Consider the following 18,891-nt stretch of genomic DNA (forward strand, 5'->3'; position numbering starts at 1 on the left):
GTCACACACGCCCATACTCGAAAAAAACTTTCCGAAACTTGTGACAAACCGGAAGGAGTATTTTTGGCACAGAAATACTCCATCAAACGTACAACTTAATTTTTGAAACTTTGTCCATGTTTAGCATGGGAATCCAACTCTTTAACAGTGTAAAAAACTCAGTATGCATGAAATAGCATTTCACCCCCCCTGAAAGCATGAACTAGCTAACTTAGTGTTTAGCTAACTTAGTGAAGTTTATTAGTACCAGACAGAAAGACGACGTCTAACGTTATATGTTAACAAACTGCACATGGAAACATTGTTCGCGATGTCTGCCATCATATTCCTGTCTCTTGTCAACACCATGTAAGTTAGCATGTATTAATATATGCATTTGAGCCGATACGGCGTGGGAACCGAGCAGTGGTACGTCGTAATGTCGAACAGCCGGTGGTGGTTTGGGGCGAAGAGCGGGTCGGCAACGCTACCTGGTGTCAGTGTGGCTGTTGTACTGCGATGCCCACCGTGTCAGAGTCCATCTGCTGTATATAACATATAACGTAAGACGTCGTTAGTTGTTCGCGGTCAAAACACTGTGGTGTAGACAGTTTGATGTCGGGATATTCCTACATTCAGCCAGGTTTATTAAAGCCAACCAACCCCGTGACGTCACATGTTGGAATACTGCACAATCCCTGAAAGATATAACGGTTATTCTTTTTTCTTTTATATGTTTACATTTGTCATGTTTCTTATATAATTGTTGATTATAGTGGAAATCCATCTTGTAAATCATGTAAACTTGATTGACTGCTTCATTTCCCCTTTAAAGGGGCAAGGAGGCTAACAACTAATTAAAATACTGCCCATCTCTGCTGGTGCGTGAGGGCTTCTGGTTGTCCCAGTCGGGCCTGGAAAGGAGCCAACAGGTCCAGCTCTTTCTCTTCCTGTCGCTGCTTCTTTTCTTTAGCCATCCGTTCCTGAGGAATGAAAGGAACCAGAGGTAGGTGGTTGTTTGTATCAGTGCGATGAAAGTGGTTGACCGTTTAAAGCAGGGATAGGCAACTTCGGTCCTGGAGGGCCACTGTCCTGCAGAGTTTAGCTCCAACTCTAATTAAACACACCTGAACAAGGCAATCAGTGTTTTCAGGATTACTAGATAGATACAGGCAGGAGAGTTTTTGTCAGGGCTGAAGCTAAACTCTGCAGGACAGTGGCCCTACAAGACCGAAGTTGCCTATCTCTGGTTTAAAGCCTTGATTCACCTTTTCTTCCATGTGCCGATGTATCTTATATTTACTATTTGCATTGCACTGTAGTTGTACCATATCATATGTATTACCATAAAGGATCCATCAGTTATCTTTGTTGTTGCTAAAATCGGGTCAATGACAGAATATGCTTTTTCCACAATAAGAAAACTTTATTTAATTTAATGTGAAAATTAAATTATATCTCAGTATGGGGGTGTTCACAATTCTTATCCAAGAATAAAAAGCCAAATACATGACAAGCCTGAGCTTTGGCCATTCCTTATTAAAAAAATAATATTTTATAAGTCTTTTAAAATTAGAGATTTTAAATAACTAGGGATGGAACTTTTTTGTACACCACATACAAACCACTGGTTGATAAATGTCATTTTTGGGGGGTTTTATCCAGAAAAACCGCAGCTCACCTGTTTACTTGCATTTGATTACAGCACAGTCTTGCCCTCCGCAAAATGGTGGACGCGTTGACGTATCGCAGAAACGTTCCAAAGCGGCCAATAGGGCGTCTATGTATTTATTATGTCTATGGAGCCAACGGGTCCAGCTCTTTCTCTTCCTGCTGCTGCTCCTTTTCTTCAGCCATCCGTTCCTGAGGAATGAAAGGAATCAGAGGTAGGTGGTAGTTTGGATCAGTGCGATGAAGGTGGTTGACCGTTTAAAGCAGTGGTTCTCAACCTTTTTTGGGCCAGTGCCCCCTATCCAATATCCAGGTCCCTGAACGCCCCCCACCCCCAAACTAATGAGCAAGCAGGAACGAGTGAGAGTTAACATATGAAATAAGTGCAAAAGTATCATTTATTAATTCAATAGAACTATACAAGCTATAAACTGCATTGGCGTAGCAATACCAGTGTTTCTCACAGGATTTTTGGTAAATCTGTAGTGGGTGGACCTCGGGGGGCGTAAGAAAATGTTGTGCATTTTAATGTTAAATTCATCAATCTGGTGCACTTTGAGAGTTCAAAATTAAAAGCTCCAACCCATTTTCAGTGAGCAAATTAAACAAAGAAAAATTCAAACCTCTTTTAGTTGTGTCTGTCTACATTATACTACTACATAATAATAGTTATAATATTAATCCCATGACAGTAATAGCCATATATTGTAAAACAAATGCACTGAAAAATAAAGGGTATTTATCATTATTTTATCATTAAAGCAGTAATGTTTGCACTTAGGTTTTATTACACATTTAGGAGAGTATTGCAAGAAGCTGCTTACATTAACCTTACTTTCGAAAAATAAATACAATCATGATTTAAAAATTGTTTTCATCAATGGTATAATTAATACAATTATAATTAATTTGGTTTGTCGTGATTAATTTGTGTTCATAATCAGTAAAAAAAAAAAATCTTCTAACAAGAATAAACACATATGAACAATTAAATTATTATTGTATTATTAATTATTTTTATATCTTGAAACTACCCAAGCAGTGTTTCACGCTCAGATGTGATGGCGGAATGAATACAAAACCAAAATGTGATTGCAGAATATATTTAAATCATCCATCAAATTGTCATTTTCTCCTTACTGTCTTGCGAGTGAACAATAATGCCTGACCAGTAAATTACTTGGTGAACAAAGAAAACATTTTGGCATTAGGGATTGGAATTAGTTAATGCCTAAAAATGTAAACGTTTTACCTTATAAATATAATTTAGTTTAATTAATTTAAAAATTCGTCGCCGGAGTGAATGGGAACATGATTTATTGAAAATATTTGAAAAAATCTAAGTGTTTAAGTCAATACTTTTTAATGGCTTGTCAATTTTCCATTCCTCCGCTGCACGATTCTAGTCAGCGCTGGATTTTAGGCAACACCGGATTTTTGTCAGCGCCAAACACATTTTTGAGCACGTGAATGCCGATTCTTGTCAGCGCTGGATTCTAGTCAGTGCTTTGAGCACTGGTCTATGACTGGAAAAATAATAGAGTCGTTGCAAAAGTAAGGATACATAGCTCAGGCTACATGTCGCATTAAACTGGAAGATTTTAGAATGTTAGGCATTCTAAACTTTTGAATAAGAAATAATATCAAGTCGTCAAAATACAACTCGTCAAAACTTCGCAAATCACAACAAGCGTATCGGTGAGAACACTCATTTAAACAGCATATACACACACCCGAACTTGACTGCACATCATATTTTTGTCATTATTGATACTGCTTTCAATCAAAGTGCAATAGAAATGAACACAAAAAAACCTGCCTAGTGCCTACCTACAACACTGACGGTGGACTTGCGGTCAGGAGTAGAGCGGCTGAGGACGAATGTTTTTTTTGTTTTTTTTGTTTTTCAAAAATCTTGCTTCCAACAAGAACGCCCCCTGTTGAGAACCACTAGTTTAAAGCCTTGATTCACCTTTTCTTCCATGAGCCGATGGGCCATCTCGTTCCTCATAGTGTTGTATATAGAGACCAGCAGATCAGTATTACTTTCCTCCTTTTTTCTCGAAGAAAGAATGGACTTTACCTGAAATACACACGCTAACGTCATGATTGGCTAAACAAAAAAAATGTTTGTGAGGCTTGGGAACTGTAATACCGTTTTTTCCAAAACTCTGATCTGAAGTCCAACTTTCTTCTCGTCTTTCATCAATTCCACACGCATTTCATTAAACTGGGGGATGCTGTAGGGTTTTGGATCCACCTGAACATGCAAAAAGAAACAAGCCGTAAACACAAAGACAACAAAATATGAACCATAATATTGATATCGAAGTTCTCGTGACAATCTTTCCATTTGCTGCGAAAATGCTGTGACATGACAAATTCACAGCAAACATATGTTATGCTTAAAAAGACAGTTCCAGCCTGATCACAAGAGAAAATGTAAGTATTTTACAAAGTTCATACAAATTCATATACTTGGATTAGTAAAAAAGCATACTATTTGTAAAACTACACCCCTAAAACTAACCCTCAGTGACGAAATAGCTGGTCATATGAAAATGTACAAACAAGATTGTATGAATGAGATTGTACATATACTTGGATTCACGAAAACGTATAAACGAGATCATACAAAACGAGATTGTATGAATTAGATCATATGAATTGGCCACCAGTTTGTCACCAGCCAGCGTAAAATAGTTAAAGGAACACGCCGACTTTTTGGGACTTTAGCTTATTCACCGTATCACTGTATAGAGTTAAATAAGTCCATACATACCCTTTTCATCTCCATGCGTGACGTAACTCTGTCTGACGCACCTACTGCTAGCCTAGCTCCCAATAAGTGACAAAATAACACCAAAATTGTCCTATTTACATGTTGTGATTTGTTTAGTCACAGCGTGAACAACTAACAAGGTCACCTGAGACACAGCCATCTTCTAACCGTATACATACTGGGAACTATATTCTCAGAAGGCAAAGCACTGCTACTTCTGCGGAGTGATTTGCTCCAACTCTGAGTGAACTCTCTGCTCCTCACCAACAGTGAGTGGTCAGTCAGACAGAGTTACGGCACGCACAGAGATGAAAAGGGTATGTATGGACTTATTTCACTCTGGGGGATACGGTGAATAAGCTAAAGTCCCAAAAAGTATTTTAAGAATTGTCATGAGACTGTGTTGAACAGTTCACCCCAAAATTACAATTCTATCATTTACTCTTTTTTTTAAAACTTTTTCTTCAGTGAACAGAATTTGGAGTCAAAGATTTCTATAAAATTCAGTTATTTAGAATCAGATTTGGACCAATGAGATTTTACTGTGGGTGGAGTTATACATTGTGACTTGACAGAAATAGAAATGTCTTGTCGCTTTTCCATTTTCTACATAACTGTTTTCAATGAATTTCTCATTACGATTTTAGTCTCATATCGCTATGACTTACTCTCGAAATTTTTACTTTATTCTCATAAATATTACCACTTTATTTTTGTAACGGTTTGATTTTATTCTCAAAATGTTGACTTTATCATAAAAAGGCCTATTGAGATTTTTCTCAAAGCATTGTCTTTGTTTCTTGTATGTTTTGTATGATTTATTTATTCATTTATTTTTTAAGGTGCCAATAAAACACTGTAGTTTTACTTTGATCATGGAACTGACAAAAGTCATTCTTTATGTGTGACATCAGACCTGAAAGCCAGAAACCATCTGTGGATCAAAAGCTTGTGCTTCCTGCAAGTATGCCGGTCCATTGGGTTTCATGAAGTTGAGCCAAGTTGGGAAGATCTTGTCGTCCTCTCGATGATAGGTCACCCGGATCTGTCTGTCAGACATCATAAAGACCCATTCAGCCACATCTTTACTTGCCGGCTTGGAAGGATCTCTGTGGAACCGCTCCTCCACCCTCTGTTGGAGACCCCAAACAAAATGTCCATGATCATTTTTGTTTATTGTTAGCAAGGCCACCAGAAGCAAAATATGTAGCTTTTGGTATACTGTTGGTTAATGTTATACCAGCAAGATATTATAAGGTTAAACTGCTTAAGATTAATAGTCAAGCCTGTTTGTTGAGAGAGTATTACCTCTAGTTCAAAAACCTCTTCAGCACAAAACACTTTGACATGCTTTCCGTAAACAACATGTCGATAAAAGAGGAAGTCAGTCCCATCTTCAAAGGTTTCTGTCATTTCGAAAGGCTTCTCGATTCTTCTGGCTAGACCGTCAGCGCGAGCTTGACTATAAAAGTCCATCTGATGCTCCGTCGCAGGAACTAAAGTGACGTATCTGTGGCCTAAACAAAGTGAAACTTTTAAAATGCCAGTTGACGAGTCATCCGTAATGAAACGAGTCATGCTTACTGACATCGGTAATATATAGAAAATGTATGTTAGATTACATCTGAGAGCATCCCTTCTTCCAGGCCTGAAATGCTCAGATGTCACATTGCTGTCTGTGTGATGTTCTCTCTCATCAAGACAGTCACTTCGGTGACTGAACCATTCCTTAATAGTGCTGGGTTGTGTGCCTGATCAAATAAAATAAAAGAGTGTCAACACACAAGCTAAATGCTAAAATAACATGCAAATAAATAAATAAATAATATTCAATAATAATAATAACAATTCAAATTCAAATAACAATTCAATATTTCTAATATTTTAATATGCATAATATTTATTTATGAAAGTGACACAGTGAGAATTTATACTTAACATGTCAACACACAGGTTAAAGGCTAAAAGAATGTGCTTATAAATAATAAATGATTTTTTTTATTTATTATTATTGTTAATTATATTTAAATAATACAAATTGATTTATTTAGGCATTCTTTTTGATTTGGGTGAACCATGCCTTTAACATGATTTTTTTGTTAATTTAGATGTACATGATCAACATGACGAGGTATGTTTTATATGTTGAAAACAAAAACATCTGCAAAGGTCTTACAATCAAGGTCTTTATAAACGGTGAGTTTGGTCACAAGACCATCTTTCAGAAAGTAAGGGGCAAACTTCTCCAGCCTGGCTTTCCTGTACTGGAAAACCTTCATACCGCCTGGAAAACGCATTTCCACATCTATAAAGATACAAAATAAAAACAGAACACTTGATGATTAATTAACCTCAAGAGATAGTGGATAAGGGATGAAAGGCTATGTGTAAGAGTGAGAGTGAGAACTTGACCTGGGGGTGCAATAGCTACTTTAGTCACCCAAGATGGAGGCATTTCAAACACTTTCAGCTCATCCATTTCCTCCTTGAGAAGAAAAAATAATAGGTGGTTACATCTGATGTAATAGATTCTTAGCAGGTTTAGTGTGGAATGGGCTCTTCAACAGTTAAAGGGATAGTTCCCACAAAAATGAACATCTGTCATCATTTACTAACCCTCAAGTTGTTCCAAACCTGTATACATTTCTTTGTTCTGCTGAACACAAAGGAAGATATTTTGATATCTTTAGACTATGGAAGTCAATGGTGCATAACAACTGTTTGGTTATAAATATTCTTCAAAATATCTTCATTTGTGTTTAACAGAACAAAGAAATGTATACAGGTTTGGAACACAACATGAGGGTGAGTAAATGATGACAGATTTTTCATGTTTGGGTGAACTATCTCTTTAAATCAGTAATGGGATCAAAACATTAGAAAAATTAGAAATAAGGAACAGTTTTTCTGTACTTCTTCCACATCTTCTGACTCTTGGAGTGTCTTTGGCTCAGAAATGTTTGACATAGATTGGCTACTTGGGTCACACAGCATATACTCCCACTTTGATAGATCGTCCATGTAAAAGGTCATCTCCTGCAAACACAAACAGACTCGGTGAACTTTCCAATGCTTGTCATCCTCACATTAATATTACATCCACACTCAGAGACACTGACCCTACAACTGAAACTGCAGTCTTGCTTGTTGATCCAGTAGTTTTGATGGTTCCAGACACTCTCTATGCCCAGAAAGTTCTCATTGGTGGGGGAGTAGCTCTTGCCTGTCAGAGGGTCAATGAAGAAGTTCTTAGGTTCGTCCCGGTTCCCTGAGAGCACCAGAACCCAGCTGTGAACTCTCAAGCCCAGAAGAGGGTCGGGTGTTGGACGTTCTTCCTCCTGTTTAAAAGGAATCGGTGAAAATGCAAAACAAACAAAAACTCTCCTGAATTTCACTGAAACATTCTCTGTCCAACCTTCTGAAGTCTCTCAGCTTGTTCCAGTTGTTCCTTCAGTGCAGCTTCTTTAGCTTCTGTGTGCCGTTTCTCCTCTTGACGCTTTTCAAAGAGGCTGTTCAAGTTGGGTCGGCGTTTCACAGAGTATTTACTCTTTGTCTTCTTCCGTTCCTCTGTTTTCTCCTGAGCAGATCATACAAAATAATCCATAACATGAATTCATCCAGTTTAGGTTTTCAGAAGTAACTGATTTCAATACGACCACTCAAGGGAATTGGTGTTAAAGCTGTGCTCTTCAACAATTGTTCTACAACCTCTAAGGCATCTGTGGACATACTTCAGAGAGCCTGCTCAAACTACACTGTAAACATTTTTTATTAGAAATTGATGGTAAATTTCACTAAGTAACTGCAAGTAACATTAAAGGTGCAGTAATTTCTAAGAAACGCTGTTGAAAGTCTTTGCATTATTTTGCTCAGCTTCAGCTGTGATAAAGAGACATCCCCCCTTGCATTGCAGTTTCCTGCTTTTCGGGGCTCGAGCAATGAAGGGTGGGGTGTGTTTTTTGGGATTGATTTCAAATATCAGTGTTCCTCAGAACAGGGTTCTTGCAGGTTTCAGTAAGTCAAATTTAAGACATTTTAAGACCATAAAGATTGAAATTTAAGACCTACATTTTTTGCATTGCCAAAAAAATATTCAAATTGAAAAAGCATTAATTTAATTTACAGATAAAGCAATCACATTAGTAACCTTCCACACCCAACAACGTGTGTCAGAGAAAAGAACAGAATCAGATATAATTTTGTTTATAGAAAATTGTACTTCGCATATTATACTGTAAAAAAACACATAATTAGTTGATTTTAGTTGATCATAACTAGAGATGAAATGGCATTAGGCATGTACCGGTATCAAATTTTCATGCTGCGATTAATTGATTGAGCTTTTATCACGGTATACGGTATTATCACGATATTTTAATTGCTCAAGAGAAACAGATGGATTGGGGAGGATGTAGAAAAAAAACAACTTGCATCACAATAGGTGTAATTGTGATTGTCAAAACATTAGGTAACTAAACAGAATTTTACACAATTTTCACGATTTCAATTCTTGGGATTTGATTTCAATCTTGATTCAATATTGACTCTTTGCTACAGTGGATAGCCTACATGTTAATTTTTCTCAAGAAAAAATATATCTCACATAATGCTGTAAACATACAGAGAGCCCTTTTAGCTGGTATTATTAAAGGTTAAAAATTAACAAATTAAATTAAATATAATTTGGTTTTCATTATGATAACAATTATGACACAAGTAAAAATATAATACAAATGTAATATAGTGCACATATTTAGCAAAATACTATTTTTTCTTAATTTTGAAGTAGGAAGACTGAAATGGTATTTCCTTGTAAAACGTACTCCGAAAATCTTTGATTTATTTACAAAACTGTGAAACTTTGTTAAAATATATAAAAATATGTGGAAATATATAAAAATACATAAACTGAGCAATTCCAATAGGGTCCTCACACCATCGGTGCTCGGGCCCTCAATATTAACTTTAACCCCTTAATTTAAAGAAAAGCTAAAGTTCAGCCATTGCTGCCAACTTTTGAGTTTTGCTTGGAGTGTGATTTATGACGGGGTGGGGATTGGGGGGGGATGTAAAAAAAATTATTGCATCACAATAAATGTATTGTGATTGTCAACACATTTTAGTAACTAAACTGAATTTTATTAGGTTTAGTGACAACATGTTACAATGTTTACATGGTACAATTTCTGGTAAGCTATGCTTTTTTATTATTTCAATTCAATTCAATTATTGTGATTTGATTTAATATCGACTCATTTGGATAAATATTAGGTGCACAAGATAGGCATTCATTTTTCTCAAGAAAAAAACAACTCAACCTAATGCTGTACAGAGAGCCTTATCAGCTGGCAGTATTATTTAAGGTTACAAATAACTCAAATAAATATAATGTGATTTTTTATTATAATAACAACTTTATTTAATGATATGAAATATCATTATTATAAAGTAAAAATATAATAAATATGTAATATAGTACACATTTAGCTAAATACTCTCTATAGCTTTTTTTTTCTAGCCAACTAACGTGCTATAGCCTATATTGTTATGGTCATCAAATGGCTTTCCTGAGGTAAATGTTATATATGTGACATTGTTCTCCAGCTGTTTTATTGACCCCTTTGTTTGATTGATTGGTCGATATTATGTATGAGCAATATACATTTTGGCAAGTTGTAGCCCTACTGTATCTTTCAACAGTGTTCATTTGTGTTTATTTACTATTAGCTAGTAGAGATGATCGGTTCACGTGCCGCTAGGGATCTGTCACGTCACATTTACAAGCGCCAAAACGGTATTTATTGTTTGAATTTAATAAAAGTGACAGAATCTGAGAGCTGAGATTTTATTATATCATAAGTAACCTGCTCTGTCTAGTCTAGTCGGTCTCTGTGTCCTCTTTGCTTCGCGAATTTTCTGTGCGTGAGAAAATGGATGTGTGGCGTGAGAGCGTGTGGAAAGTGTAAATTGCGTGAGTCTCACGGTGAATGTGTGAGAGTTGGCAGCTCTGGTTCAGCTAAAGGTTACATTGTCCTACCATATTAAAATAAGTATGTAACAAGTAATATTAAGTAGTGTAAAATCAAGTAATGTACATATATATGGTGATTTTATATCAATAGATTATGAAACTGATAATTTATGATTTTCTATAAACATAATTTATTTATAATTACAGTTTTGCAATTTAGGCTTCAGAAAGCATGAATATAAATGAATATGGTACCATTTGCATGTCACAGGTCAGGCTTAAAATCAATTCTCAATTTTATTTAATTTCCTGCCCTCTATCAGTGTTATTTATTTTTAGTATCATTGAGATATTATTATATGTTTTATTCATATTTAGTATAATTTTTTCTTTGTATATTTTCCATTTTCATTTTAAAGTTTTAGTAATTTTGTTGTTTTTGTCATTTTGAAGGGTTTTTTTATATTTATTTCTATGGTGTTTTTATTTTATGTTTAGTTATTTAGTACATCAAGTTAAAATAAAATAAAATGAGAGATGTTGCATTGGCAACTAGCTGAAAACATGAGTTATTTTATTTTATTTCAGTTAAGGTTTTAGTTTCTACTCTGTATATCTATCCGCCAAGGGGCCTGAAAGAGGCTGAAAACCCATTTTAAAGTCATCGTCACATATAAATAATCAAACATGAGTGAGTGATGAGTTGTTTAAATGTACATGCCATAAAACTTGTTCTACATGCTAGTGATCTAGTGTGTGGTTTTAACTCCGTACTTACTTGGATTGGAGTCTGCAGTAAGGGACATTCTTGCCGTGACTGATCGAGAAGACACATCTCTTTAGTAGCGTACCCACTGACGCAGTAAGCGTTGTATCCTGCACCCAACAACAGGCTACACAACACACTGGAGTAATCAAAACATGTGCCTCTCTGAGTCTGCAGAGCCCAGGTGGGCGATGACAGCTGCTTGGGCTAAATAGAACAGAAATGAAATAAAATACATGTTTTCGAGTCCAAAAGGCGAAAACAACCCTCATAAGTCAAGTTAGATCGGGAAATTAATAGGGAAACAGTCGGTAATTCTCACAAGTTCAGTTGGTGGATCCAAGAGCTCCAGCGAGAGATAATCAGACACAAAACTGGCACATCCCTCCCAGTTGTACAGCTCAGGATACGGCAGCAATGTCCTTCGCAAGGTGGTGCTTACAAATTTCTGTAGATGTACAGTGAAATAAGAAAACATCATGAAAACAAAAGAGTATTTAAGTCATTTGTGGTAATGTTGCCATGTCTGGAAAGCGTATTTGCTGTACGCACCTGAACGCCGCACTCGTTTACAGGGCACAGAAGAAGCGGTTTGTTATCAGGATATACAAAAGCATATTGCTGACGGAAGTTTTCAGCAAGCTCAAGTATGCGCTTCTCCTGTGAGCAGTTCTCCTTATATGAGGACGGACATTTGGAAAGGTCAAGTTGAGGTCTTGGCTTTGCTCTGAAACAGTAAAAAATAAAGACCAATCAATAGAAAGATGTTTCATTGTTGTTTGACTCTTAAAATGATGAGCATCACTTGCATCTAATGTATATCATCATCTCCAAACAAGGCCACATATTAAGGTCTGGATAGATTAGATGGTAAGCAAACAATCAGTTTTTGTGATCAGTGTTGGATGCTGGAGAAATGGAATAAAGATCTGAGTGACTTTGACATTTTTATGGCAAGGTGACTGGGTCAAAGTAGGCTATCTCTGAAAAGGCAAGGCTTGTGGGTTGCTCCCGGTCAGTAGTGGTGAGTCTTTACCAAGGTCTGAGGAGGTACAAACCATAAACCAGCGACAGGGTGAAATAAAATAAGTTCAAGGTTGGTATTAATTTATTTAATTTGAGTAAACGGTTATTCTATTTCAAGAAGCAAATTTTTTTTTATGGTTTCAGATTTAGTTAGCTATTAATAACCCTGACCTGGACCTTTTCTTGACCAGCTTCATGACATTCTTCCTTTAATACAGTCCAATAGATTGATCCTGTGGTAACTTAGGTGGGTTTTAACATCAACTTAACAGTTACTCTGTACACAATTTTTTAAATAATGTATTATACAGTTCGTTATTTTACAGTTAAGGCGGATATACTTACAGTATACTTGCAGTTAAATTAAAACTCTTCTCCGTTCGTTCTGAAATTACTTTTTTTAAAGCGACGATTGGCAGTAACTGCCGCTTGTTTACAATTTGAAATTTGGTTTCCATAGCAGCGAGGAGACAGAGCGCATTTAGGCCACGCCCACGCCGGGGGGGACAAACCAGAGCAGTTGAGACAGAGCGTCACGTCTCATTACTCTGAATACTAACGTATATTACTAATATAACGTATATTACTAACTCTGAATATTATATTTCTGTAAGATAAACTATCCTGTGTTGCCGAAAACGGTCTCCTCCAGCGGACGCTACGTCCGCTGGAGGAGACCGTTTTCGGCAACACAGGATAGTTTATCTTACAGAAATATAATATATAAAACTGACATTTTGATATTTGACTCACCAGTGACCAAATGTTTAACTTACTGCACACGTGGTGTATTTTTAGTGCATACTGAGTGTCAGGATCCCACAATTTACCCATTCGTTCCAGCCTGTATCCACTTTTATGTCCTCAAACGCTCGTTTTTTGGGGTCGACATCTTATGAAAACTTATTTCTGGGTTTCTTAGTTTGTTTGCTGTACACCTTTAGGCATTATAGGCCGCTGTCAGTAGCCTAAAAGAGGCCTAGAAATAGGGTTTCGTTCCGACAAACGGGGCACTAATTTTTCTTTTGCTCAATATGTTCAACGTTAATAAAAGGTATCCAAGCAAAAAGTTCTCCACGCATTATCCTGCAGTTAATGAGAAATTGTAATTTATTGGCGCACTATATTGACTGCGTATTGAGACATGTAAAACGGTTGAGCTAGATTTTCAACCAATCAGCATCGAAAATGTAAGTAGGTCACAGCCGAAATCAAGCCAATATCACTACGCACATGTAAACATGGAGGAGGACGTAAGCAGAGCATCTTCATCTGATAGCGGCGATCAAGCTCGATTAACACCCGTAAAGTGTATTCTTCATGTCGGAAAATATGGTGGGAAAGGTCCGCAGCCCTTTACTGAAGTCCGATGGGAAAAAATGAAGCATAGGAATGGCTCAAAACGTCGGACACTACGGAGCTAACGTTAGCTATTGCTAATAAACATGTTGCCCTCCTGGACAAACCGGTCTCTGATGTCCCAACAACTACGGGTTTCACCCGGCCTGCTATCGGCGTTTTATAGACGCTTGACTTGTGTGTATGTGTGTGATGGGTTGGTTTAGGGGTCGGGTTAGTGTGTGTGTGTGTGTGTGTGTGTGAGAGAGAGAGAGAGAGAGAGAGAGAGAGAGGTGGGTAGGTAAATAAATAAATCAAAATTAAATGTTGTTTACAATAATCATTTCTGTGAATATGTACATGTAGTGCAGTTACTGCTCATGTATGAAAATTAACAATTCACCATTAAATGTGTTATTTTTAAAAATGTTTTTTTTTTGTAGTATACTTTTGAGTTTAACTTGGAGTGAGATTGGGGGGGGTTGCAAAAAAAACTTGCATCACAATAAGTGTATTGTGATTGTCAAAACATTTTAGTAACTAAACTGAATTGTATTAGGTTTAGTGACAACATGTTACAATGTTTATATTGTACAATTTCTGGTAAGCTAGGGTTTTTTAAAACAATTTTTTACAAATTTCTTGAAACAAATTTCACGATTTCAATTCAATTCTTGTGATTTGATTTAATATTGACTAATTTTAATAAATATTAGGTACACAAGATAGGCGTTAATTTTTCTCAAGAAAAAAAAAAAGAATACATAGGCTACATACAGACAGCCCTATCAGCTGGTAGTATTATTTAAGGTAAAAAATAACTCAGATTAAATATAATGCGTTTTTTATTATAATAACAACTTTATTTAATGATATAAGTACAAATGTAATAAATATGTAATATAGTACACATATTTAGCAAAATACTTTTTTACTAGCCAACTAACGTGCCTATATTATGGTCATTAAATGGCTTTCCTGAGGTAAATGTTATGTGACATAATTGTTCTCCAGCTGTTTTATTGACCCCTTTGTTTGATTGATCATCGATATTATGTATGAAGAATATACATTTCGGTAAGCTGTACTGTTTCTTTCAACATTGTTCATTCGTGTTTATTTACTATTAGCTAGTAGAGATGATCGGGTCACGTGCCGCTAGGGATCAATTACAAACACCAAAACGGTATTTATTGTTTGAATTTCGTAATAAAATTGACAGAATCTGAGAGCTGAGATTTTTTTCATATCATAAGTAACCTGCTCTGTCTAGTCTGTCGGTCTCCGTGTCTTCTTTGCTTCGCGATTTTTCTGTGCGTGAGAAAATGGATGTGTGGCATGTGTGACAACCAATCGCGGGTAGATCGAGAGCGATATCTTTTCCCGCGGAGGAGCAAGAGATAATCATTCAGAATTACGATGAATTTAAATATGTATTTCAAGCTCGAAACAATACGGTCTCTGCTGCCAAAGCAAGAGAAGACTGTTGGAGAAAGATTGCTGATTGTTAATGTGTAAGTTAAACAAATACGTTCTATATTTATGTAAAATGATGTATGTATGTGTAGCCTATATGTGTAATATAGCCTATAGCCTATTTTTATAATATATAAAAAATTATACATGCACACATACATACATAATTTTACATAAATATAGAACGTATTTGTACTACTAAGAAAGCTAGAGAATCCTATCATAAGATTAACAGAATAATAATAAAGATTTAAAATAATTCTTAACATGTATTATATTGTATATAGCCTACATTTGTACAATTTGCTTTTTGAAAAAAATCAAATAAAATGTGTTCATGTGATGTCACCCTATCAATATATCTTACCGGCAATTTTATAAAAGCCCTCTTTTATGGACATGGCCGATAAATGTCCAGGGAACACTATTAATGAAACTATTCATGTACTCCTGCAGAGCGAGGACCACCTTACGAATGGTTCGACAAACCGTGTTTTCCCCTATAGCTTCTGTGCGTCACCCACCGTGCAGGAATGTACCACTTGCAACAAAAAAAAAAACCGCAACGCAATATTTGCGGTACAGTAAGTGCATGAATTCGATGTGTTAAATTCTTTATGTGCGGCTCAAGAAGTTCGCAAAGATAAGACATTCCTTCCGCGGAAAATCTGTATCTTTCATACAAGTAACTGCAGTAGGAAAGGCAAGGGGATTTTGTCTGGCTAAAAACTCTTTCTCTACGAAATGCTCGTCAAACAATTTGCGCTGAGATGTCACAGGATTTGGAAGAAAAGGTGAAGTCATTGCAACAGACACTGGGAATAAGTTACGTCACCTATATGTTTCTTTGCTCTCAGCTGATTGGTCAAACTTCAGTCTGAGATCTTGAATCCAGAACATAACCTGCCCCGGAGCAGGCTAGCCGTGCAGCGTAAGATACCATGGCAACGAACACCGATTAAAGCCAAGCTACTTTCATAGTACCTAAAACCCAGGGTTGGCGGAAACTAAACTGAAACATAGCTGGCTAGCCACCTAAACCGGCTTCATGGTACAGGCCCCAGGTATCACACATTTCAAACTGGTTTATTTTGTATTTCAAGTGGTAATTCGGCATTTTTGGGTTTATATGATAAACAGGTTTGAAAGTGCAAAATTCCCTATGTTTTCCCTTTTTTTTTTAAATGGGCACCTTTAGCATCATTTTTATCAAAAACTGCAAGGTTGTGTGTGGAGAACTTTTTCCTAAGGAATCTATATATTTCTGATGTTAAAAAAGTAGGTAGTGCCCCACTTGGTGGGACGAAACCCTATTTCTAGGCCTCTTTTAGGCTACCGACAGCGGCCTCTCTCTCTCTCTCTCTCTCTCACACACACACACACACACACACACACTAACCCGACCCCTAAACCAACCCATCACACACATACACACAAGCCAGCTCCTTATTCGTCGAACTACTCGTTCCACCTTAAAAAATATTGGATGGTTGTTAACCCCTCCCCCTCGGTGCTTTTGGCCGTATTTCTTAAAGGAACAGTTGTATGTGAATTACAAGCCTGTGGATCGGGCGGCATTTTTTATTTAACAGTGAAAATAAATAGCCTACTCCTGAAAAGATTATCTTGTCTGCCTCTATAAATGGTGTAAGCTATGTGGTAAATTATTATTTTGTAATTACTAAATGTTTTTGTTTTTTTTAAGTATGGAGAAAAGTGACATTATGTTTCCAACTGAGATTTAATATAATGTAATTTCTGTTCTTTATTAGAAGTTATCCATTACTCCAGTCTAACATATGCATACATATACATACACATACATACACATACATACATATACACATATATACAGATATACATATACTTTATATACACATATACACACACATATATACACATATATACACATATACACACATATATACACATATATACACATATACACACATATATATATATATATATATATATATATATATACACACACATATATATATATATATATATATATATATATACATACACACATATATACATACACACATATATATATGTATTTATATATATATGTGTGTGTGTGTGTGTGTGTGTGTACTGGACAAAGCATACTGGAGGTGCCATTACTTTGGTATTTCACAAGTTCTCAAAAAAACAGGAACGTAGAGGCATAGATTAATTCATTCTTAAACAAAATCTTGCATTACAACATTTTCTGATGTGTTATTATTGAAATATGGTACCCAGAATATGCCCCACCATTGCAACTTTATGTGCCGATGCAGCATACTGGAGGTGTCATTACTTTATTATTTCACAAGTTCTCAAAAAAACAAGCACGTAGAGGTATAGATAATTTCATTCTTAAACGAATTCTTGCATTACAACATTTTCTGATGTGTTATTGTTGAAATATGGTACCCAGAATATGCCTCTCCATGCAACTTTATGTGCCGACGAAGCATACTGGCGGTGTCATTACTTTAGTGTTTCACAAGTTCTCAAAAAAACAAGCACGTAGAGGTATAGATAATTTCATTCTTAAACGAATTCTTGCATTACAACATTTTCTGATGTGTTATTATTGAAATATGGTACCCAGAACATGCCTCTCCATGCAACTTTATGTGCCGACAAAGCATACTGGAGGTGTCATTACTTTAGTATTTCACAAGTTCTCAAAAAAACAAGCACGTAGAGGTATAGATAATTTCATTCTTAAACGAAATTTTGCATTAAAACATTTTCTGATGTGTAGTTATTGAAATATGGTACCCAGAACATTCCTCCCCATGCAACTTTATGTGCCGACGAAGCATACTGGCGGTGTCATTACTTTAGTGTTTCACAAGTTCTCAAAAAAACGGGAACGTAGAGGTATAGATAATTTCATTCTTAAACGAAATCTTGCATTACAACATTTACTGATGTGTTATTATTGAAATATAGTACCCAGAATATGCCTCTCCATGCAACTTTGTGTGCCGACGAAGCATACTGGAGGTGTCATTACTTTAGTATTTCACAAGTTCTCAAAAAAACAAGCACATAGAGGTATAGATAATTCCATTCTTAAACGAATTCTTGCATTACAACATTTTCTGATGTATTATTATTGAAATATGGTGCCCAGAATAAGCCCCACCATTGCAACTTTGTGTGCCGACAAAGCATACTGGAGGTGTCATTACATTAGTATTTCACAAGTTCTCAAAAAAAAACAGGAACGTAGAGGCATAAATGAATTCATTCTTAAATGAAATCTTGCATTACAACATTTTCTGATGTGTTATTATTGAAATATGGTACCCAGAATATGCCTCTCCATGCAACTTTGTGTGCCGACGAAGCATACTGGAGGTGTCATTACTTTAGTATTTCACAAGTTCTCAAAAAAACAAGCATTTAGAGGTATAGATCATTTCATTCTTAAAATAAATTTTGCATTATGACATTTTCTGATGTGTTGTTATTGAAATATGGTACCCAGAATATGCCTCTCCATGCAACTTTGTGTGCCGACGAAGCACACTGGAGATGTCATTACTTTAGTGTTTCACAAGTTCTCAAAAAAACAAGCACGTAGAGGTATAGATAATATCATTCTTAAACGAAATCTTGCATTACAACATTTTCTGATGTGTTATTATTGAAATATGGTACCCAGAAAATGCCCCACCATTGCAACTTTATGTGCTGATGCAGCATACTGGAGGTGTCATTACTTTATTATTTCACAAGTTCTCAAAAAAAACAAGCACGTAGAGGTATAGATAATTCCATTCTTAAATGAAATCTTGCATTACAACATTTTTCTGATGTGTTATTATTGAAATATGGTACCCAGAACATGCCTCTCCATGCAACTTTGTGTGCCGACGA

General features: G+C 36.1%; 1 protein-coding gene across 1 annotated transcript in view; it reads right to left on the bottom strand.

Annotated features, from left to right (window-relative positions):
- Positions 1 to 547: 547 nt before the first annotated feature.
- Positions 548 to 18,891, bottom strand: part of LOC309501938 (dynein regulatory complex subunit 7-like) — a 143,227-nt gene continuing 124,883 nt past the window's right edge. The window contains exons 3-17 of the mRNA XM_082174231.1: positions 11,722 to 11,896; positions 11,492 to 11,617; positions 11,182 to 11,376; positions 7,848 to 8,009; positions 7,552 to 7,770; positions 7,346 to 7,468; positions 6,845 to 6,917; positions 6,609 to 6,737; positions 6,055 to 6,183; positions 5,741 to 5,949; positions 5,349 to 5,564; positions 3,806 to 3,910; positions 3,623 to 3,733; positions 1,661 to 1,842; positions 548 to 962 (exon numbers count right to left, since the gene is read on the bottom strand). Of these exons, the coding sequence (XP_082030357.1) occupies positions 1,777 to 1,842; positions 3,623 to 3,733; positions 3,806 to 3,910; positions 5,349 to 5,564; positions 5,741 to 5,949; positions 6,055 to 6,183; positions 6,609 to 6,737; positions 6,845 to 6,917; positions 7,346 to 7,468; positions 7,552 to 7,770; positions 7,848 to 8,009; positions 11,182 to 11,376; positions 11,492 to 11,617; positions 11,722 to 11,896 (2,038 nt within the window). The 3' untranslated portion in view covers positions 548 to 962; positions 1,661 to 1,776. The remainder of the gene's footprint in view (positions 963 to 1,660; positions 1,843 to 3,622; positions 3,734 to 3,805; positions 3,911 to 5,348; positions 5,565 to 5,740; positions 5,950 to 6,054; positions 6,184 to 6,608; positions 6,738 to 6,844; positions 6,918 to 7,345; positions 7,469 to 7,551; positions 7,771 to 7,847; positions 8,010 to 11,181; positions 11,377 to 11,491; positions 11,618 to 11,721; positions 11,897 to 18,891) is intronic.

Source organism: Leuciscus leuciscus (genome assembly GCF_965113295.1).
Source record: "Leuciscus leuciscus genome assembly, chromosome: 6".
Lineage (NCBI taxonomy): Eukaryota > Metazoa > Chordata > Actinopteri > Cypriniformes > Leuciscidae > Leuciscus > Leuciscus leuciscus.